This window comes from Hoplias malabaricus, chromosome 3, assembly GCF_029633855.1.
Source record: "Hoplias malabaricus isolate fHopMal1 chromosome 3, fHopMal1.hap1, whole genome shotgun sequence".
Lineage (NCBI taxonomy): Eukaryota > Metazoa > Chordata > Actinopteri > Characiformes > Erythrinidae > Hoplias > Hoplias malabaricus.
Window position 1 is genome coordinate 53342 of NC_089802.1, and position 23239 is coordinate 76580.

At 41.5% G+C, this 23239-nt stretch overlaps 1 protein-coding gene across 14 annotated transcripts in view; it reads left to right on the forward strand.

The window, feature by feature from the left end:
• The first annotated feature begins 5537 nt into the window (after positions 1-5537).
• The window catches only part of jakmip3 (Janus kinase and microtubule interacting protein 3), a 65141-nt gene continuing 47439 nt past the window's right edge, over positions 5538-23239 (forward strand). For all 14 annotated transcript variants that reach the window (XM_066664700.1, XM_066664695.1, XM_066664701.1 and 11 more), the window contains exons 1-2: positions 5538-5909; positions 16955-17190. In XM_066664700.1, the coding sequence (XP_066520797.1) occupies positions 17056-17190 (135 nt within the window). In that variant the 5' untranslated portion in view covers positions 5538-5909; positions 16955-17055. The remainder of the gene's footprint in view (positions 5910-16954; positions 17191-23239) is intronic.

The window sequence follows — 23239 nt, forward strand, 5'->3', positions numbered from 1 at the left end:
CTCTGGTACCAAGTACACTTATGAGCAATCATGAGCAAACATGGTGTTTGTTATGGACAAACCATGGCTAGCACAGAGGTCCAACAACATCACACCACTCGGGTTTAGATCAGGCAGTCCGTTCCTCCCAATCACTCCTCTCTAGGTTTCCCAGTCATTGCCAACATGAACATTGAAGTCCCCCAGTAAAACAATAGAATCAGTGCATGGAATCCCCTCTAGAACTCCACTCACTGCCTCCAAGAAGGCTGAATACTCTGAGCTGCTGTTTGATGCATACGCACACACAACAGTCAAAGTTTTCTTCTCTGCAAGCCGTAGCCGCATTGAGGCGACCCTCTCATTTACTGGGACAAACTCCAGCTGTACAGGTGCCAGCCGAGGACTTGTGAGTATCCCCACACCTGCCCGTCGCCTCTCACCCTGTGCAACTCCTGAGTAGGAGAGAGACTAGCCCCTATCAAGGAGTTTGGTTCCAGAGCCTACACTGTGTGTAGAGGTGAGCCCAATTATATCTAGCTGGTATATCCAACCTCACGCACCAGCTCTGGCTCTTTCCCCCCAAGTGAGGTTATGTTCCATATACCAAGAACCAGTTTCCACTGACAAGTTCCACAATGCCAGGGGTCCTTTCGCCCCCGCTCTGTGCCCGATGGACATTGCACCGCACCCCTACTCTGGATCTTCTGGGTGGTGAGCCCACATGATCCTCCCACGTTGCCATTTCGGGCTGAGCGCGGCCAGGTTACGTGAGCTGCCCAGCCACCAGGCGCTCGCCGTCGGACACTACCCCCAGGCCTAGCTCCAGGGGTAGGTCCCGGTAACCCTCTCCTGGACAGGGTACACTAAATTTTAATGGGTGTACTCATAGGGATGCTTTTGGATCATGATTGTCGGGATCTTCACTCCAGACCTGTTCGCCATGGGAGACCCTACTGGGAGCTAACAGCTCCCAATGACATAGCCCTGGAGGTCATGAGACCACACAAGCCCTTCCGGCATGACAAGGCCCTGATCCAGGAAGGGTAATGACAAAAAAACTTGACAGTACAAATTTCTGATACTAAGTGTATTGAATTGGTTGACCTTCCTGAATGAGATGGTGATTGTTATTTTCAGGAATTATGGATTTTTAAAAAAATACAGCCATTTAAAATAGCTATTGTAATTCATGATATTGACATAATGACAGAATTCAAAGTGAAAAAAAGAAAAACTTGACAGTAAAAGTTTCTGATACTAAGTGTGTTGAATTGGCTGATGTTCCTGAATGAGATGGTGGTGGTTGTTTTCAGGAATTATGGATTTAAAAAAAAAATACAGCCATTTAACTCTCTGAAGTCGAAGAACCCGTCGGCGCATCAAAATCAGTGTTTCGCGATGTTTCTATTAATATATTTGCGATAACAACGCAAAAATACAGTTCAAACACTGTCTGAATGTGTAGAGACTGCTCTTTCTATTGCATATTGATGCGAGATCATACGTGGCTTACGTTCCGAGGTATGAGCCTGTGAAAAGAGTTGAGACACGCCTCCTCTGCCTCTGGCCATGTTTAACTGGTGGATTTGCTTGTCCATCAAAATTTTAATGTTTCCAGCAGCCGCTGCCACCACCTCCTCCTCTGCATGTTACCACATCTCTGTCCACCTCAGGAGAAGTGCCTCCCTCATGGCCATCACCAGCCCGGCCAGCAAAGCGTTCCTGTTCCACCATGACACAAACAACATTCCCTCAGTCACCAGCAGCCTATGCAACAGATCTCACACCTGCAAAGCAGCTAGCTACACTGTCCTGGAAGACAGACAAAGATCCAGACACTGCTCACCCTGTCTCCAGGTTTCAACCAGCTCGGACACGAGGGCCACAGCTCTCTTTCACTTCCACATATACACCCCTTGACTTGTTCAAGATTTTCTTCTCTGTACAAACTGTACAAACACTGTGTAAAAACACAAACAAGCAGGCTGCTAAGAATATATCACAGGGCAAAAAATACAAATAGACGAACCTGGAGGTAGGGGAATTTTATAAGTAAACTGGGCTGCTTCTGTACATGGCCTTGGTAAAAACTGACAGCATCCAGGATTACTGGAGGGAGGATCACCTGTTTTTGTTGCGTTTGCCATCACAGATCATGCCACGGGACAGATATAGGGTATTTTCATGGAATCTTCATCTAAGTGACCTTGATGAAGACATCCATAATGACAGCAAAAAGGGCACAGACCTGCATGAGCGACTCTTTTGGCTAAAACCCCTGATGGACACAGTCAAAAACGCCTGCAAATCATTTTATCATCCCCACAGAGACTTGGCTGTGGTTGAAAGGATGGTTGCCTGGAAAGCGAAAACAGCGGTGACCCAGTATATAAAGGCGAAACCCACAAAGTGGGGGTTCAAACTTTTTGTCCTGGCTGATTCAAAAAATGGCTACACAGTAGACTTTTCCATTTATACAGGCAAAAGTGACATCCCATCTGGACATGGCCTGTCCTATGACGCTGTTATGTCCCTTGTGCAGCCAGGCTATCATGGCACAGGCTACCATATTTATATGGACAGTTTTTATTGTAGCTGCAAGCTCTTCAGGGCTCTCCATGAGCTCAAATTTTCTGCCTGTGGGATGTACAGAGAGAACTGAAAGACTGTCCCCAGACAGGTATGAATGCCCTCACAAAAAAATCAGAGAGGGGCCCAATACGATGGATCTGGGATGGCCCCATTGTATGTGTGCAGTGGATGGACACTAGGGTGGTATCGGTGTGCTCCACAATTCACCCAGCACATTCAGGTCAAACTCTGCAGAGGAGGATGAAGCAAAAAGATGGCTCCTGGTCAAAGGTTTCAGTCCCCTGTCCCACACCAGTCCAACAGTACAACAGGCATATGGGAGGAGTGGACCAGTCAGACCAGCTTATTCAGTACTACTCTGTGCAACATAAAACCATGCGCTGGTCCAGGAAGCTTTTTTATCATTTCTTGGACATTGCCATGACAAACAGCTACATTCTTCACAAAGAACTCTGTCTAGCCCAAGACAAACAACCATAGACACAAATATCTTTCTTGGAGAAACTGACATCTGAGCTCTGTGGCCAGCCTCTCTACTCAGCTCCTGCCAAGTCAACTGCAGGTCATCTTCCTGTGCCCATCATTGATATTCATACAGCTGCCACATGTGACAAGGTCGCAGGAGGTGTGAACAGTGCCAAAATAAAGGAGTAAGAAAGGACACACCATGGAAGTGCAAACAGTGTAATGTTGCCCTTTGCCTCCAGCTGGAGAGAAACTGTTTTGCAGCATGGCATGAAAGTTGAAAAAAAAGATATGTATAAATAGTTTGTTAATTATTCTGTGCATTTTTTGATTATAGCTTTTCCACAGTGAAGCCTTTACTAACACAGCATAGGATATACAGATAGTAAAATAAGTTTTATTACTGGTTATTTTTGTTAAGATTGAATGAATATTGTGTCAAGTAGAGTGACAGATGTCACTTCTGCTAAATAAACGATTTTCCAAAATTTCAATTTTAGACATTTATTACACATTTATGCAGTATTCAATTAATAAAATCTCCTGTTTTTGTGACCCTAAGACTCTGAAAAATCTTTTTCAATCACCAAAACAATTCTTCCACACAAGTAAAGGGATTTTTTCACAAGAGATATAAAGATTTTCTAAAATCGGATTTAAGTTTTTCAGGGTTAGAGACAGATTATCTCTTCATAAAATGCTCTAGGTTACATGGGCATCTCTTAATGAGAGAGCCGAGATTGTTTGGAACATTTCCATATAAAACATGTTGGCAATATATTATAATACAAGTATTTTAAAGGCGAATTTCAGAAAATATGCAAAAATTGAGAAAATGCCCTGAGACCCGGGAGGGTTAAAATAGCTAATGTAATGTGTGATATTGACATAATGAAAAAGTTTAAAGTGAAATAAAAAAAAAATCTGACAGTAAAAACTTCTGATACTAAGTGTGTAGACTTGGCTTACATTCTTGAATAAGAGTGTGGTGATTGTTTTTAGGAATTATGGACTTTTTAAAAAATACAGTCATTTAAAATAGCTACTGTAATGTATGATATTGATATAATGACAAAGTGAAATAAAAAAAAAATCTTACAGTAAAAACTTTTAATACTAAGTGTGTAGACTTGGCTGACCTTCCTGAACAAGGTGGTGGTGACTGTTTTCAGAAATTATGGATTTTTTTAAAAAAAATCTCTTCAAACTCTTCAAAGTAGCCCCCTTTTGCTTTGATTACAGCTTTGCACACTCTCAGCTCACCTTCTTAATGTGTTTGAGACTATACCTTGGGTTGTGCAGAGGTAAGGGCTGCTACACAGTTCTATACAGTGACTAGCCCTATTCCACCAATGACTAATGAAGAAGTGTGTCAAAACTTTTGACTGGTACTGTATACAGCGATGGATACATCTATAATAGCCCCTACAATAAAACTATTACATTTTGGATTAATAGGTTTAGTTCTGGATCACAGTGCAATGCAAGTAATAACACAACATCATTCTTTTTTCTACATTTAGGACTAATCACCATTGTATTAATTCTGTTCTGTCTGTGTTTAGGTTCGGCATTTAGTTTACCACTGCCACCTGCTGGAGGGGAGGGTCATTCAGAGAATGACACTGGTTGATATTTGGTCAGCTCCTGGGCCCACACCATCAGGTAACTGCAGCAGTTGTTCAGAACTGTGTGGACACTCAAATAGCTGACCTGCATGAGCTTGTTTGTGCCATTCTGAAGCCACAGCTATTAATGTGGAGTTATCCCTTTATATTAGATCACTATAATAATCTCTGTGTCTGTGGAAATGTGTGCCCATTTTGTCAAAAGAGCATTTGGGAGGTCGACCAATGGTGGAAGAGAGTAAGGCCTGGCTGCAGTTCATCTCAGAGGGGTTCAATGGAGTTGAGGTCAGGGCTCTATGGCTGAAAATACATTATGATTGGGAGTATCATTATATCCAGTGCATCTCAATATGTCTTGATGGAGATGAAGCTGTAATTACAGGTCAATGGCCAGCAGGTGGCAAAAAATGGCCACAAACGCTCTCTTCTCTCTCTCTCTCTCTCTCTCTCTCTCTGCCCCAGGAGATGAGAAGCCAATCTCACAGCACGGAGCATCCCAGTTCCGCACCACACTGCTACATACGGCCAGGCTCCTCTGTGTGTGTTTGTGTGTGAGCAAGCCTGTGAATATTTGTGTGCCACTACCACTGCTCTTCTCCTCCTTCTCCTCCTCCTCTCCTGTCCTTTCCTCAGCTCTACTGCCAGTTTCGCCCCTCGCTCTGTCAGGGTTGGGGGTGTGTTCATGGTAAGCGCCCAGCCCTTCTCTCTGTATCCCTCTCTCTCTCTCTCTCTCTCTCTCTCTCTCTCTCTCTCTCTCTCTCTCTCTCTCTCTCTCTCTCTCTCTCTCTCTCTCCCACTATCCCCCCCACATCTCTTTCTCACTCTCTCTCCTGCTCTCACTCAGCCAGCCTCAATTACCCTCTAAAACAGCTACTTCTCTGCCAGGGCTCCACTTCTTCCCCATCCTCGTGTTTGCCTCCTCCTCTGTTGCTGTTTCTGATGAATCATTCCCGGCTGCCTCTGCACTGAAGCCGGAGCCTGTATTTTCATTTATTTATTTTTATTCGATCCATCCGTTCTCTGCTGCTGCTGCTCTACCACTTCACCAGAGATGACATGAGAAGAGAGGGATGAGAGGAGGACTGGGGGGGAAATGCTGAATCGTGTGCATGAATCGCTGGGCATGACAGCACATCCGTTCTCATTTCAGAGCGTGTGCCACGACTCACTCAGCATGACGGAGGAGCCGCAGCAGGCAGACTGAAAAACACACGCAGCTCAAGCCTGGATCGTGCTCTTACGGTGGGTCTCACCTCCAGCATCCATGCTTCCATTCCAGCCTGATGCATTTTCCCTCGTTCTGATTTGCCCAGTTTGTTTGTAGATGCAGGGATTACCTGTTAATGAGGTGGACTGGGGCCTGCTGTGCTGTTGGTCAGCAGCTTAGCAATAGGAGATGCAGCATGCAGGCGTAAAGAAGGAGATATTGGTCAAATGGTGGTATGGGGTTGTGGTAACAGCTTGTAGTCTTGCGTGCATGTTGCAGTCTATGATACACACAGTTTGTGAGCTGTTCTTGGCTGATAGTTAGAGCTTGATGTTACTGAGATCTATTCATGTTGCCGTGGGCTTGCTCTCTTCAGCTGCTGTTTGTGTTGTTTCCTCCTAGTCCTCATAGCTTTTCATGCCTTTAGAAGTGCAGTTGGCTTAATTAGAAAAATAGGAGGCTGGAGCATTCGCTCCAAGTTCAGTCATAAAATGTCGTCATCAGATGGAGCAACATTGTCATACGAAGGCTATGATGGATGTGAGAAATGCTCTAGTAATAGTTAACTCTCAGATTTGTTACTGGTTTTTGTTCCTTGCATACAGTAAAATAGCTGTCCCATATGTTAATGTTTCATAATATTTTAAGACAAGTATTTTAAGGATATATGGGACTTTGCCAACTTTGGAAAATACAGCAAAACTGCTTTACATTTTAATTGTCACAATAAGCTGTTTTTCTACTTGTAATTTTCACCAGTAGTTTTGTAGAACTGCACAATACAGTAATTTCTCTTGTTCTCCCATCCCGAGTTCGACTAGAATATAAACCGACCTGCCAAAACTTGTCTCCCCAAACAAATGTGTTAGAGGAGGTAAAACATTAAGCTGTCAGTGCATTTGCTCCCTAGGACTGGAATCAAGGAACTGTTTTATTTTAAAAAACATATAGTTATTCCGTATGTGACACATAGCATCCTGTTCCTTCATCGGAATCAATGACTCTGAATGGTGAGTACAGTCAGGTAATCAATGACCTAGCCCGAGGCCTTGAGTGGATTTCAGTGATCACCCTGGTGTAACCTTGCATATTAAATAGGCAGTTTCACTAATGCAGTCCTCAGAGATGATAAGAGGGAGACACACAGCTCACTTGCATTCGTTTCAGTTTGGTCTCAAAGCAAATCATGCTGAGTCATAGTGCATAGATGTGATTTAAGGGTTAATTTAGTCTTCCAGATACTGCCATGTTGACTAACACTCGATCTAATATTGGGTTTCTTTGGATAGAATATTTAATAATAATAATAATAATAATAATAATAATAATAATAATAATAACTTTAATTTTAAGCATATTTCCAAGCACAATAAAAAAATTCAGGGATAAAATTATAAAAATGCAGTTTAAAATTGAATGCAAGGAATACAGAGAAGTACTCAGTGTTAATGAAGGGTCTGATAAAAGCTTTGTGGAAAGAAGTTTACCTGTAAAACACAGTGGATATCACTGTCAAACTAAGGTTGGATTCCCTGCTTGATTAGGAATGCCACACTGTACCAATCAGAGTTGTGTGTCTGTAACATGATTAGAACTATAATTCTGTAAAATTCTATCTGTATAAATCACTCAAAATTATATTAAATTCACAAGTCACAGTTTCCTGAGCGCTGTTGCATTTCTCTTACAGAATGATTGCATGACCTTATTCATTCACTCCATTGAGCAGACACTCTTTCCACAAGGAGCCCCCTCTTAGTAGCGTCATTCAGACGAGGCTTAATGTGACGTGGAAAGTGTCCTGTGTTGTTCTGTATTACTTTAGTAAGAGCTGCATGAGGCATGACTCTCATTAGTGATAGAATTACACTTTGAGTTTGTGCATGTAACACCAGGAGGAAATTTACCTTCATCTTAGTCAATGATCCACAAAATGTGTCCAGTGCAATTGAGCAGAGCTTTTCATCACTTTACAGAGGAGATTCCGAAGAGGTGCGAGGCCGGAGGTTTTCCACTTTATCTCCACAGTCGAGATTCAGTGATGGGATTTAGGAATGTTCACGTCCAGAGGATATTTCATATTTTAATGTGAATATTCTCTGTTTTGGGCGGCACGGTGGAGCAGCAGGTAGTGTCACAGTCACACAGCTCCAGGGTCCTGGAGGTTGTGGGTTTGATTCCAGCTCCAGGTGACTGCCTCTGAGGAGTTTGGTGTGTTCTCCCTATGTCCACGTGGGTTTCCTCCAGGTGCTCCTGTTTCCTCAGACAGTCCAAAAACACACATTGGTAGGTGGATTGGTGACTCAAAAGTGTCCATAGGTGTGAGTGTGTGAGTGAATGTGTGAGTGTGTGTCGCCCTGTGAAGGTCTGGTGCCCTCTCCATGGTGTGTTCCCACCTTGCAACCTGTGATTCTGGGTAGGCTCTGGACCCACCGCGACCCTGAACTGGATAAGCGGTTACAGATAATGAATGAATGAATCAATTTATTAAGAGTAAAGCTGGTCTGTACCCTCATACTGGTCTTAACTGCAGTGTTGCCGAGTGCACATGAGCATGTGTGTTTATGAAAGACTGTTTTATGAAGCTACTGACCAAGTACCACCCATAGGCCCTCCTCCACACTGCCTGTTCCATAAAGTGACCTGCACAGTTTGTTACACATCATGAAGCATCAAAAAAGACACACAGGGCCAGTTCTTTTAGGAGCCCCAGGCAGCTGAGATAAAGCTCTGTTTCTTTTTCAGTCAAGTCTCCCAGAAGCACTTAGCTATGATTCTTTAAAGCAATAATACGTTCCCAGTTACAGTGCAGTCTTCAGTGGAATGGCCTTGGCTTGAAGAGCAGTGTTTATAGTAAAGGTGTAAGTCGACAGTCATTTCACGTGCTCTGAGAATGCGTAAGGAAGCCATTAGACCCAGCTTTTCTAGAGCTTTATGGCAAATTGATAATAATAATGTGCACCCAGAGGTAAGGACGTATAGTAGTACTATTGAGGTGACAGTAATGGGAAAGAACATGGGCTTCTAGCTGTAATATTATTAGATGAAGGTTAACAAGTTTATAATTAAATATTGTATAGTGAATGTAGCTCAGAATTCGTCCTGTAATGACTGTACACACTCATACCACGCTGCCGCATGCTTTCTCATTCTTTTAATGAAGGAATTCCTTTATTTTCTGTAGACAGAGCAATTAATCTGAGCAATACTTCAATTGCAATCTAATTTGCCATTATTTTTTATAAATGAAAAATCCAGGCCTTTTTTGTAACCAATAATACCAAGACGATCTGGCAAAAATCTATATTTCATTCCTTTGTTATACCTCTCTAGGCAACACTTGACATTGGGCATGTTGACCTTAGGCTCATGTGCAGCTGCTCCTGGGTGTCCCATCTTATTTTACCTTTTCTGTGGAGATTGCACAAACTGAGTCTGCACAGTTGAATATCTGTGTCTACAGTTGGGGCATTTTAAAATACCTGAATACACTAATTATAGGCAGTGTGTTGCCAAACATTTAGACTTTAGGCTACATTTAGAATGTAATAGATCCGTTGAAGGACACATGTAATGTAAAATTAAAGGTTCTTCCTTTTTATTACATTCCTAAAAACAGCCCATTTAAGATTAAGTTTTTTGATATAATAGATACCAGGTCATTTACATATAGTAACAGCTTGCTGGGCCTACAGCATTTCAGCTCCCTCGACTGAAAATGCAGGTGTGTTACAGGGTAGACCCCTTTTTTATACAAGTCACAAAAATACAAGGCAGTCAGTTAGAACAGATATATTTTCTTATCTATCAATGACATCATGTTTACTTCTAAAGGATAAAGAAAATGTGGCAAATTATTGTATGAAATGTACCTGTGACATTCATGAACTGATATATAGAACTGCACAAATGTTAATGTTAAGTGTTTCTATAAAGCAGACCTTAGAGGAACATTTAAGAAAAAAAATGTAATTGCTTTAACATCTACTCTGGGCAGCACGGTGGTGAATGAATGTGATCCTGCACTTTCAGACTGATTTTCTTTTGTTATATCTCTATCTTCTCTATTCTTTTCTTTCATTATTTTTTTATTATTAGAATGAGCATCTTTTACCCTATTTTCCTCTCATTGTGTTTGCTTCAAATTGGATTATAAAAAAACTTCTAATAAGATCCCAGTGCACAAAACTGGCTGCATTTTTGATTAGGTTTTTTTTTTTATCTTGAAGTTGCGAGTTGTTGTTTTCAGAGAGATCCTTCATTGTTATTGCTTGGGGAAACAAGATGCTTTTTATAGTTTATTAGATGAAGTATTAAAAATGAGTCCTGCTGTTGGGAGGAGATAAGTTGATTGGGAAGGATAGTCTTTACCCTCCGGCTTCAGGGGAACGCGGTCGATTAACTGGGTCTTTTCAGCTACTTCTGACATGACAGAAACATCAGTATGTGACAACAGCTGTAGTGCTCCAACCCAGAAGTGTTTAGAATCTGTGGCACATTTATCACCCGACGTGAATGTGTTAGTGAGCGAATAGTGAATTATTAAACCCTTTAAAGCTGCACTGAAAAAATCTGCCTTTAAATTGATTCATCTTTTCGCTGTCATCATTTTTATTTATTTTTTTTTTGACAGGAACTATGTAGATATTTAATAATTTCCAGACAAATTTGTTTGTGTAGTGCTTTTTAAAACCTGATAGTGTCACAAAACACCTTTACAGGAACTGATAATTAAAACAATATTTATATTAATATCCCTAGATGAGCAAGCCAAAGGTGACAGTGGCCAGGATAAACTCCTTCAAAGCTGGAGGAAGAAACCTGGGAAGGAACCAAGACCAAGTTAGGACCCTGGCTGCAGTACTCTGAACTAGCGGTTATTTAGGGTTTTGCTGGAACATACAAACAAGAGTGAGCTGCAATAATTTAACCTGGAAGAAATAAAAATTTGCACTAATTTGCCTGCATCATTAAGGGCTAGGGCTTTTCTTAATTTAACAATATTTTGAATATAAAGAAAAGCTGGTACATCTTTTTTACATCTTCACAAACTGATAACATTCAATTAGATAAGATTTGAACCAGGGGAGAGCTTTTCCTGTGATTCCAGCCATGCTTTCTAATTTTTTTAGAGGATTGTGTGGTCTATGATATCAAAAGCTGCCCTTAGGTCAAGTAAAACCAGCAAAGACACACAGTCTTGATCACAAACAAGGAAAAGATCATTTATTATTTTAACAACTGCTGTCTCTGTGCTATGATATGGCCTTATTAGAAATTCAGCATTGAAGAGTCAGGAGACTGGAGTTCGGCGTTGACTGGAGTTTATTTACACATACACAGGACCATGTATGAGTACAGCTGGATGATCTCAGTCTATCTCAAGATGATCTGAAGTTTGAAAACTGGAGGTTCAGAGGTTTCCTTCACGTGCATGCAGAAAAGCATGGGCACAGCTTGGTCATCGGTTTGTCACCAGTTCAGTCTATAGCCAGTTCATTCTGTACCCAATCCTGTCTGGTCCCGATCCAGTCTGATCCCGATCCAGTCTGTTCTCAGTCCAGTCTGTGACTGTTGTCAGTCCAGTCTGTTCCCAATCCAGTCTGACACCAAATATTTTAGAAGGGCCTTATATACGTTGGAAAAATGAGGCAAGGGTATAGGAGGAAGAAGAGGAGTGAGAGGAGGGGTACATAGAATGAGGATGATGAAGAATATGGTAATCGGGAGAGGAGTAAGAGGCAGAATAAGAATGAGAGGTGGGGTAATTGTGAAGAGGAGGTGGGAAGGAGGGAAAAGGTGAGAGAGGATGGAAATCAGGAGGGATTGGAGGAAGAATTGGGTGAGAGGAGGGGTAGGTTTGATAAGGGTGATGGTCAGAGGAAGAAGGAGATAAGCTAGAACAAGAGGTGTGCGGGGAGGGGTATGATGAAAGATATAGTTTATCTCCGCCTAAATGACCTGGGATATGAACAGAAATGTTGGGCTACGGCTTTTTCTAGGATCTTAGATATGAATGGTGAGATTTGGCTTCTTAATCAGAGGTTTAATAGTTGCTCAATTTAAAATTTGCTTAGGTATGTGATAGAGGAATCATTCACTGACACATGCACATTCACACATTTGATGCACTTTACTTCAAATGTCATTTTTAAGCAAAGTAAATATTACATTCTAAGTCTGCTTTCATTCACAGAAGCCTGCCAAGGACTTGACATTTCTGAGACTAAAGGATCTTTCTTTTTTTGTGGAAATGTCAGTCTTTCTCAGGAGGCAGCAGACTCAAACGTAATGGAGCCGGATTTCTGGGATTCAGGGATTTTAAGTCTGTTCTTAATAGAAGAAATACATTTTATAACTTTTTATTGTGTAATTTAATCTAATAGGGAACTTATTGTGCCTAAGGAAATGGCCATTAGTGCATTATTTTTTTGTCAACTTTTGTTGACACTTGACACTGAATACTTGTAGACAAAATCTTTATTATGTGAATCATTTTCTTTAATTAAACAGTTTTGGTTACGGCTGCCAGTAGGGATTAGTATTCCAGATGATGTGGACATCGCTGTGTTGCTAAGTCCCAGCTCTGTGTGGCTGTGTGCCCAACTCACTGTTTAAAAATCAGCTCACAGTTGGTGAAAAGCTGACTTTTCTTGTGATGTCAGAGGTTAAAGAACAAAAGAGAAAAGTAACATCTATTACAACTGCTAAATGAAAGGCAGGGTGCCTTCAGCAAAACAGTTTCAGTAAAACAATTCTTTTCATGACTGATTTCACCTGCCAGGGAACTATACCTTTAAATATGACACAGTCTATAGCACTTAGTACTGTTCGTTTTGATGTGGATTCACAGAAAACTGTTAGATACATAGCAGACTCTTTAAGAATTCTAAAAATCATAAGTGTACACTATGGTAGGATGATACGGTGGTTATAAGGTACAATGTGGTACTAGAAAATATTTTTTTACCAAAGCTTGACAGTGATAATTAATTAATTCATTTGTTCATTCATTGTGACACAAGGAGAACACACCACACTCCTCACAGACAGTCACCCGGAGGAAACCCATGTAGACACAGGGAGAGCACACCACACTCCTCACAGACAGTCACCTGGAGCGAGACTTGAACCTACAACCTCTACGTCTCCTACCTGCTGTGACAATGAAAATGATAATGATATATGAAAGTGATATCAGGACAAATTTCTATTCCATCTGTAGCCAGTAAACTGCCAAATGATCAAGCAAAATTGAACTGAAGTGAGGAATGTTCTTACAAGTCAGAAGCTTCCCAGTGGAAACTTTTATTTTACTTGTCGCATAGTTAAACAGGAACACCACAGTAAGTCTTCATTGTTTGAGGATTTAACAGAATGATATACCGAATATTTTGGTTCAAACCTCGCTGTACCTGCTCCTTGTGCTAGTGCAGGGTGATCTCCTTGTCGGTTCTGCGAGCCACTTCACCCACTCCTCTACACACCTGTGGTATTGCCATATTATGTCAATGCACAGCAGTGGTATGATCAAATGTAATGGAGCGGGACAAAGGTGCTGTATTCTCTATGTGAGTGATAGAGCTCTTTAGCAGCATTATCTTTTTGTAAAGGGCTATGGAAAATGTTGTCAAATGATATAATGAATCTTGCTTACCATTACATGTGTAGAACTTTAATTTACAGATCCATTAAAGAATGGAATTCCTTGCCTGCACCAATGCTCATAATTGGAAGAAAAACATGGTATAAAAAACTAATAAAAAAAACACTACCTAAAAGACATGGAGATTAGATGAATCCTTATCTAATTGCTTGTCTACATGCAAATAAGAGGGTATAAGGTGATGGAAGTGTAATATTAATTTGTGTTTGTTTTGTTTGTTTTTTCTCTCCTTATATCATCATCATCATCATCATTTTCTTCTCCGCTTCTCCATTTCAGGGTCGCGGTGTCTCTCCTTATATCTTGTATGCAAATATATTTATATTTGTTTTTCTTTTTTTTTTTATGTGTGTGTTGTTATGATGTGTGATTATTTGTCATGTATGTTATGTTTGGGACCCCAGGAAGAATAGCTGCTATTGCGATAGCAGCTAATGGGGATCCAAATAAAATAAAATAAAATAAACAAAACAAAATAAGGAAATTTACATACATCATGACTTTAAAAGTAGTGAGGATTTTGTTGTTGCCGTTATTTTTCTACCTGGAATCATACACCCTGGAGGGGGCATATTCCCGCCTTGTGCCCAATGATTCCAGGTAGGCTCTGGACCCACTGCGGGGTGGCACGGTGGCTCAGAAGGTGGTTGTTGCAGTCACACAGCTCCAGGGACCTGGAGGTTGTGGGTTCGATTACAGCTCTGGGTGACTGTCTGTGAGGAGTGTGGTGTGTTATCCCCTTGTCTGTGTGGGTTTCCTGCCATGGTCCAAAAACACACATTGGTAGGTGGATTGGTGACTCAAAAGTATCTGTGAGTGTGTGTGTTTCCCTGTGAAGGACTGGTGCCCCCTCCATGGCCAATGATTCCAGGTAGGCTCTGGACCTACCGTGACCCTGAACTGGATAAGTGCTTACAGATAATGCATGGATGTCATTTTTTCTTTTTTATGTGGGGTAGAATAATACTGAAATAATTTTAAATGATTCTTAAAAAAATTTTATAACCAAAATAATTTGGTTATAATGAGAAGCTGACTAATGAGAAGTGAAATTAATCTATGAATGGCCCATTATGTTTTCAGTTCATTGTCCATATGGCATGAGTAATTGTTGACTGTTTACCTAGCACAGTGGTAAACAATGCATTTTAGACAAATTGTGCTGTAAGAACATGCAATTAATCACAGGAACAAACTCACATTCACTTTTCTCACTTTAACTTACTCTCTGTATCTGGCTTGTTGCTTACACATGCTCAGATTTAGCAGGCTGATGATTCCCCACTAGGGGTTACTGTTGGCAGTAACATTGAGCTATTATATAAATAACGCTGTGTTTAGGGTAATAAAGCATTGGAAATGAACACATCTGGAAAAAAAATTGTTGTGAATTTACAGAGGAATATAATGATTAAGTAACATCTGGTTGCTCAGAGAGAAAAATGAAGGGGCAAACTTGTTTAGTAGAGGCTTGGTCTTGTTTTCTTTGATAAAGTTACTGTACATTATTTCTTATTTAGGCTACCACTACTTGCTTTTTTCTGTCATAATTTGTAGTTATTGACTGCTTATATTTGGCAAATTTTTCAAATGCATTTTATGTGAAGTGCAGCGATTCTATTCAGTGTTTGCCTTACAGTCAGCACTTGTGGATCACATTTAAAACCAAGTTAATGGCACTGTGTTCTTGTTATTCAACAGGTAACAGATCACTAACCTTGCAGCACGAGCAGATCCTAGCCGTTTAATTGCTTTGGAGTGAAAAAAAATTTGGACCTTTTAGCTCAGTGATTGGTCATATTCATCATATATTTATGCCCAAATGAATATGATGTTCCTGAATGTGCCACTAACAGTTAAGTTTTCATAAATTCACATATTAGAAAGATGTGTCATTTAGTGAAATACAAGGCTGTTAAATGGTTAATAAATGACTGTGTTTTGAGTCAGTTTCTGTAATGGAGAATTTATGATTAACTCCATAAGTGAGTGAAAGCCAGTGCAGAGTGTTAGCACATGCTAGAGTTAATAAATAATTCGATTTGTGGGGCACACAATAATAAGAGTGTCACGGATCATGGGGCGGACTGACGGAAGCGGACGCACTTGCTAACACACGGAGAGCTTTATTTTAACAAAAGATAGACAAACAATAAAGAAAACAACATGACGAGGATATTAAACTACTGGGACAGGAAATACACAAAACGACAAAACTCGGGAACAAACATAATCGGACTAGAAATGGGAGATAAACAACATGACACAACTAGAATGAGGACAATGGAGAAATGAGAAATGTTCGACCAAACAGGAGAGACACAAGGGAACTTAAACACAAGACACAAACGAGACACACCTGGACAGATAACGAGGAGGACGGGTTAACAAATGACAGACGAGGCGGAACAAAGGCGGAGACAGGGGCGGAGACAAGGACAATAACAAACAAATAGAGGCAAATAAAGCACATGGAGGGGACAACAGACTTGACAGGACGAGGGCGTGACAAAGAGACTGCAAATTATAAGAATGTGACTTTTATGAACTGAATTATGAACTAATGCATCTGTTTATATTTTGTATACTGTAATGGGTAAAACTACTGCCCTCTATACAGCAGGCTAGGGTTTAATTCCCAGCTTAGGAAGCTTACAAATGTAACATTAAAACTGTGAGTTGTCCTTTATAAGAGTATCTGCTGTTAGTCTTTATATGTACTGTCTTTCCGTCTTGGTGCATGGTTGTTTTTGGAGAAAATATCAGACTCTGACTAATATGAATGCATACTGAGAGCCATGTAGCAAGAGAGAAGGGTGTGTATAAAGAGATTTAGTGGCTAAAGGATGCAGGGCTCTGCCCAGTTCAGCTAAACCCATTAAACCGAGTAGTGGGATATGTGTGTGTGTGTGTTGTAGAAACTCTCTGGATCAGATCCAATGCATTTCTGCCTGTCTTAGTGCCCTGAGCCCCTCTCAGCTTCTGCTCTGGATTTGAATTCTTCTGGAGTAGGAGAAATAAAGCTTACTACCTCAAGTCTAAGAGCTACTTCCAAGAAAATGGAGGGGGGATATATTCATAAATTTCTACAAATGTATGTGTTTAGGTAAAATCAACAGGTTAATTGTCACCTAATCAGGTATTTTAGGTATTTTAAAATGATTTAAAAAGTGGAAATTTTGGAAATATATTAAAATGTGTGGTAGTAACTTTACTCAAGGAGTACCAAAGTCTAGACTCTGTCGAGTTGAAGTACAAATTTAATATTACAGTATTTTGCATCATTTTATCATTTTACTAAATTCATTACTAAAGAACTCTTGATCCTTGAGTGCTGGTTGTACTCAGGATCTAGTTTGAATATTTCTTCCTGAACTGACTTGTTTGAATCCTTTGCTTGTCTCTGACCTGCAGGTGGACGGGAAGATGTAGCTGGACATTGAGTGAAAGAAAACCGTGATTGTTCACAACGTCAGGTCATCCCTGGGTAGTGGCCCACGGAGCACCCACCCACCATGTCCAAGAAGGCCCCCAGTGGGCGGGGCAAAGGGGAACGACCTGATGCCATGGCAGCCCTGCAGGCAGCCAATGAGGAACTGAGGGCCAAACTCACGGACATCCAAATCGAACTGCAGCAGGAGAAGAACAAGGTAAGTACAAAATATGTCAAAATAAATTTACACCTCACTGGGGTCTAGTATCTCTGAGCCAGGAAATGTGTGGGTTCATATCCCAGAACCGCAAAAAGTTCTCTCCTAACAGAATGTTGGTTTTAGGAGCTCTGTGACACAAACAGTGGGTTTATTTTGAAGCAGACAGCCATGTTGAAAATGGTCATGTAAAATTATTTGTTGTTTTTGTTACAAAAATCACAAACAATATAATGAAAATGTTCATATAATAACAATTCATTCATTCATTCATTATCTGTAAGCCCTTATCTAGTTCTGGGTCACGGTGGGTCCGGAGCCTACACAGAATCATTGGGCGCAAGGCAGGAATACACCCTGGAGGGGGCGCCAATCCTTTACAGGGCGACACACACACACACACACTCACACCTACGGACCCTTTTGAGTTGTCAATCCACCTACCAACGCCTGTTTTTGGACCGTGGGAGGAAACCGGAGCACCCAGAGGAAACCCACACAGACACAAGGAGAACACACCACACTCCTCATAGACAGTCACCCAGAGGAAATCAACGCAGACACAAGGAGAACACACCACACTCCTCCCAGACAGTGACCCGGAGAAAACCCACGCAGACACAGGGAGAACACACCACACTCCTCGCAGACAATCACCCGGAGGAAACCCACGCAGACACAGGGAGAACACACCACACTCCTTGCAGACATTCACCCGGAGGAAACTCACACAGACACAGGGAGAACACACCACACTCCTCGCAGACATTCACCCGGAGGAAACCCATGCAGACACAGGGAGAACACACCACACTCCTCGCAGACATTCTCCCAGAGGAAACCCACGCAGACACAGGGAGAACACACCACACTCTTCACAGACAGTCACCCGGAGGAAACCCACATGGACACAGGGAGAACACACCACACTCCTCAAACACAGTCGCCTGGAGAAAACCCACGCAGACACAGGGAGAACACACCACACTCCTCACAGACAGTCCCCCGGAAGAAACCCACGCAGACACAGGGAGAACACACCACACTCCTCACAGACACTCACTCGGAGGAAACCCACGCAGACACGGGGAGAACATACCACACTCCTCACAGACAGTCACCCGGAACGGGACTCAAACCCACAACCTCCAGATCTCTGGAGCTGTGTGACCGTGACAACTACCTGCTGCGCCACCGTGTCGCCCCAATGTTCATAATGAACATTAGAATTTGCAAATCCACTGAAACTTGGATGAGAAAATCTTGAATGACTGCTGGATGTGGCAATGATGAGGCAAAAAAGGAGCATCATTTTCTGTGAAGACCTCAGTGCCAAGGAGTTCAGCGATGGGGACACTACTGATTAAGTGTTGCTGTGTTGATGAGATGAGACATAAAATCCAGGTTCTGATTCTCTAAGATCCTTTAAAAGAGTCTGGTGTTACCCTGACCTTGCACTAAATCTACCCACCCCTGTGAACAATTCTAGCCTCTCTACTTAATAGCTGATGTGTGGTGAGCCTGCTGGTGCAGATAGGCTGCCGTCACACCATCCAGCTGGATGCCGCACATCTATGGTTGTTGAGGCGACTCCCTAATGTCCCAAAAAAATGTAAATGGCTTTGGGGTTCTAAAGCATCGCAATTGGATTGTAATTGTAATTCACCATTCATTAATTCAAGGGCAAAGCTTCGTCTGAAATCTCGTAGGTGTTTAGATTCATTTGTTCTCAAGATTAGGAGGACTGGGATTACTCCTTATTGGACTCCCAGCAGTATTGCCATTACTTCCAGACATCTTAACAAGCTGTGAAGGAGTGCACTGACTCAAGTAATGAGAATATTTGAGTCTTTGAACAGTGGATTTAGCAAGGGCAGCCCTTCAGAACGTCAGACACACTCAAACCAGTGAGACGGCGAATAAATTCCTTCGTATTCTTTGGACAGTGCTATTGGTAATTCTACAAATGAAATGGTTGTTAATTACCCACTTGTATTTTATGGGCTCATTGTTTTTGAGTAGGCTGCTATGATCCATTAGCACTGAGAGATGTCAATAGATCAAGGAGGAAAGCCTACAGTCTGGCTGATTGCACTTTGTCCTAGTTCAGTTTCAGCGTATGTTCTGATTGACAGCTGGTGAAAGCACTGGTTTGTCCTGGTCTGTTTCATACGTGTGCTTGTCTATAGATGCGTGAAGGGTCTTCTTTGGGGATAACACAAGGCACATTCTTTGTTTCCACCAGTGACTGGCAGGCAAGGAGTAAGATGCTATTTACAGTTGCAGTGAACACTAAGAGACATTTCTGAGAGGGGTGTCAGTAGAGAGAGCTGTCACTGGAATTCATAACCTTGGCTGAGTGAATGTTGTACATTTGATTGAGGATAGCACACAGACTAACTCAAAGTTAAGAGAAAATACAACAAGACGTTAATGGAAAAAGGAGTCTGATATTTCATTGGATTTGTGGCATAAGACAGTGGTATTTAGATTGTAAAATGTCAGTGCACCACTAAATGAACATTTTCTGACACAGTGAAGGGATATAATTCAGATGTGATGTAGCTATTCTGTTATATGAATGAGCATGTGGAAATACCTAAATAGTCCTTCTGGATAAGAGCGTCTGCTAAATGCTGTAAATGTCACATGTTTTCTAACCTTTCTATGAGAATATTGTGGTCTATTGTATCGAAGGCTGCGCTTAGGTCAAGAAGCACCAACAGGGATACGTGGCCTTGATCAGAGGCAAGAAGAAGATCATTTGTTATCTTGACTAGAGCTGTCTCTGTACTATGATGTTGCCTGAATCCAGATTGGAATTTTTCATATATATGATTCTTATGTAGATATGAACTAAGTTGTTGGGCCACAGCTCTTTCTAAGATCTTAGACAGAAATGGCAAATTAGAAATAGGCCTGTAATTAGACAGTGTACTAGCATCAAGATTTGGTTTCTTGATCATAGGTTTAATAACTGCTAGTTTAAAAGCTTTGGGTACATGGCCCAGACTAAGCGATGAGTTTACTATAGTTAAAAGAGGATCAATAATAGCTGGTAGTACTTCTTTGAGCAACTTTGTGGGAATTGCGTCAAGTGTGCAAGTTGTACAGTTTGCGGAGGTGATAATCTTCTCTAGTTCTAATTGTGGGAGTGGGTAAAAGGTTTCAAGTCTTTCTTTTACAGTTATATTATGTTTTATTTCATTCACATCAGGTGGCAGCCAGGATGGATTTGATCCTGTGGCTAGAGTTTGTTGTCTAATATTCTCAATTTTATTATTAAAAAAGTCCATAAAATCTTTACTGGTGAGAGTTGCTGGAATTAGTTGTTCAGAACCTGCTTGATTTTTTGTAATTCTAGAAAACACACTAAACAGTGCTCTCGGATTATTTTTATTATTGGAGATCAGCGAGGCCAGATATGCTGAGCGAGCTTTAGTGAGGGCATTTCTATACTCTATAAGGCTGTCCTTCCAGGCAGAATGAAACACTTCAAGCTTGGTTGATCGCCATTTCCGCTCTAGTTTTCGTAATGTTTGTTTTAAAGTACGGGTCTTATCGTTATACCATGGTGCGAGCTTTTTCTGTCTTATACTTTTATGTTTAAGTGGTGCTACCTTTTCTAAAGTAGATCGACAGGTATTTTCTAGGTAGTCAGTTAGTACATCTAGGTCCATTGGGTCTGATGGAGTTGGAACTGGGGTCGATAGTTCTGGTAGGTTTTCTATAAATTGTAGGGCGGTAGATGGTTTTATTATACGCCTTGTAGAATAGCGAGGGTTCTTACATAGATTATGGATAAAACGTAGCTCATATGAAATTAAGTAATGATCGGAGATTGCTGAGGATTGCGGTAAGATATTAATTTTGTCAATGTTAAGACCTAGTGTCAGAACTAAGTCTAAAGTGTGGCTGCAGTAGTGTGTAGGCCCTGTTACATTTTGAGTAATACCAATAGAGTCTAAGATTGAGGTAAATGCCTTTTTTAGTGGGTCACTTTCCTTCTCGAAATGGATATTGAAATCTCCTACAATTATAACTTTATGATTGCACACCGCTAGGTTTGTAGCAAAATCGCTGAATTCTTTCAGAAATTCTAAGTAAGGCCCTGGTGGTCTGTAAATGTTGCATAATAAAAATGCGTCCTTTTTTGTGACCGGATTTGTAATAATAGTGGAGAGAACCTCAAAAGAAGAAAAGGTGTCACATTGTTGAATATTAATTTCTAGGGTATTTTGGTAAATTACACATACTCCACCTCCTTTGCCTGATATTCTTGGGCTATGTGCATAATTATAGCCTAGGGGGGTGGCTTCATTTAGTGCTAAATATTCATTTGGTTTAACCCACGTTTCCGTGAGACAGAAAACATTGAATTTATGATCACTTATAATATCATTTACGATGAGTGCTTTTGAGTTTAGCGATCTTATGTTGAGTAACCCAAATTTTAGTTCTGAGGTGTTGCTGCTAGGTGTTGTGTATGATTTAATATTGATTAGGTTGCTGAAACAGGCTGATTTTGTTTTTCTACTTTTACATTTAGTTCGGGGGAAAGACACAGTCTCAATACAGTTGAACCTGGGTGACGCCTCAAGACAGTTCGCAGACGGTCGGTTTAGCCTGTCTGTCTGCGGCCTGGTCCCGGCTCTGGATTGTCAGCAGCTATCTACACTACTCTGCTGACTAACTAAAAGACTATGTGCTATACTGCAAGAAAGTAAGGCAGCACCCTCCCGCGTGGGGTGGATACCATCCCTACCTATAAGACCAGGCTTGCCCTCAAAACGTAACCAATTGTCTATAAAGCCCACTTGATTTTCGGAACACCACTTGGACATCCAGCAGTTTAACGCCCAAAGTCTGCTGTAAGCTTCGTCGCCACGCCGCATTGGTATGGGACCAGAGCAGATTACGGCATCGGACATCGTCTGGGCCAGTTTAATCACCTCTGTAATATTACCCTTAGTTACCTCAGACTGCCGCAGACGAATATCATTGGCCCCTACATGAATGACTACCCTCGAATATCTCCTATTAGCTAACAGTCTAAGGTTGCCACTAATATCCGGCGCTCTGGCTCCCGATAAACAGCTAACTGTTACTGCCGGCGCCCCTAAAGGAGTAGCTAATTTCACGTGCCGAACAATAGAGTCTCCTATAACCAGAGCACTCTTAACAGGCTCCTCAGCGGGTGCTTCGCTGAGCAGGGCAAACCTGTTTGACACGCGAATCGGAGGAGCGTGGTGTCCCGGTGGGCTAGCTTTGGCCTCAGCGTTAGCATCAGCCTTAGCTTTCCGGCTATGACGCCGAGACGTCACCCATTCACCCCGCTGTGAGGGCTCTAACGCCGGAGTCGTGGGGGTGCTAACTCTCCCTAAGGCACCCGGAGTTGCTAACACTGAATCTCGCTGTTTATCCCTCAACAATAATAAGCTCCGGATGCGCACTTCTAGCTGGTCCACTTTATCCACCAGAGAGCTAACTAGCTGACACTTACTACAAATACAACCACTATATTTATCGCTAGAGGTGGAAAAGGGCGTTAAACTAAACATGCCACACTCTGAACAGGTAAAACAGCCAGTAGTAGCCATGGAATTGCAGGTACTTACCGCTTTTAGTGAATTTTAGTAACTTACACCAAGAACGTTACTCCAGGGTCCGGTGGCAGTTTTAGTGCCTCTGTAATGAATATTCCTGCGGAGACAATCTAAAAGATAGATCTATGGATGGTTAGTAGGTTATAAAAACAGATATAAATATAGAAATAACAATGGAAACGATTAAACAGGAAAACCCGAGCGATCAAACAGCTTCCAAACGGGTACAGAAACAGCCAAACGGGTTGCCAGATCTCCACTCTCAAAAAAAAATCATTTTTGCTGGTATGTTTAATTGAGTAAAGAACCTTAAAACTGAGGACTCAGTGATGGATTTGTTTTAAAGAACACAAATTGTTCTTTATGGAAACAAAAGCAATTATTCTATGGCATCGCTCAAAGAACCTTTTGTAGCACCTTTATATTAAGAGTGCAGTGTTGCA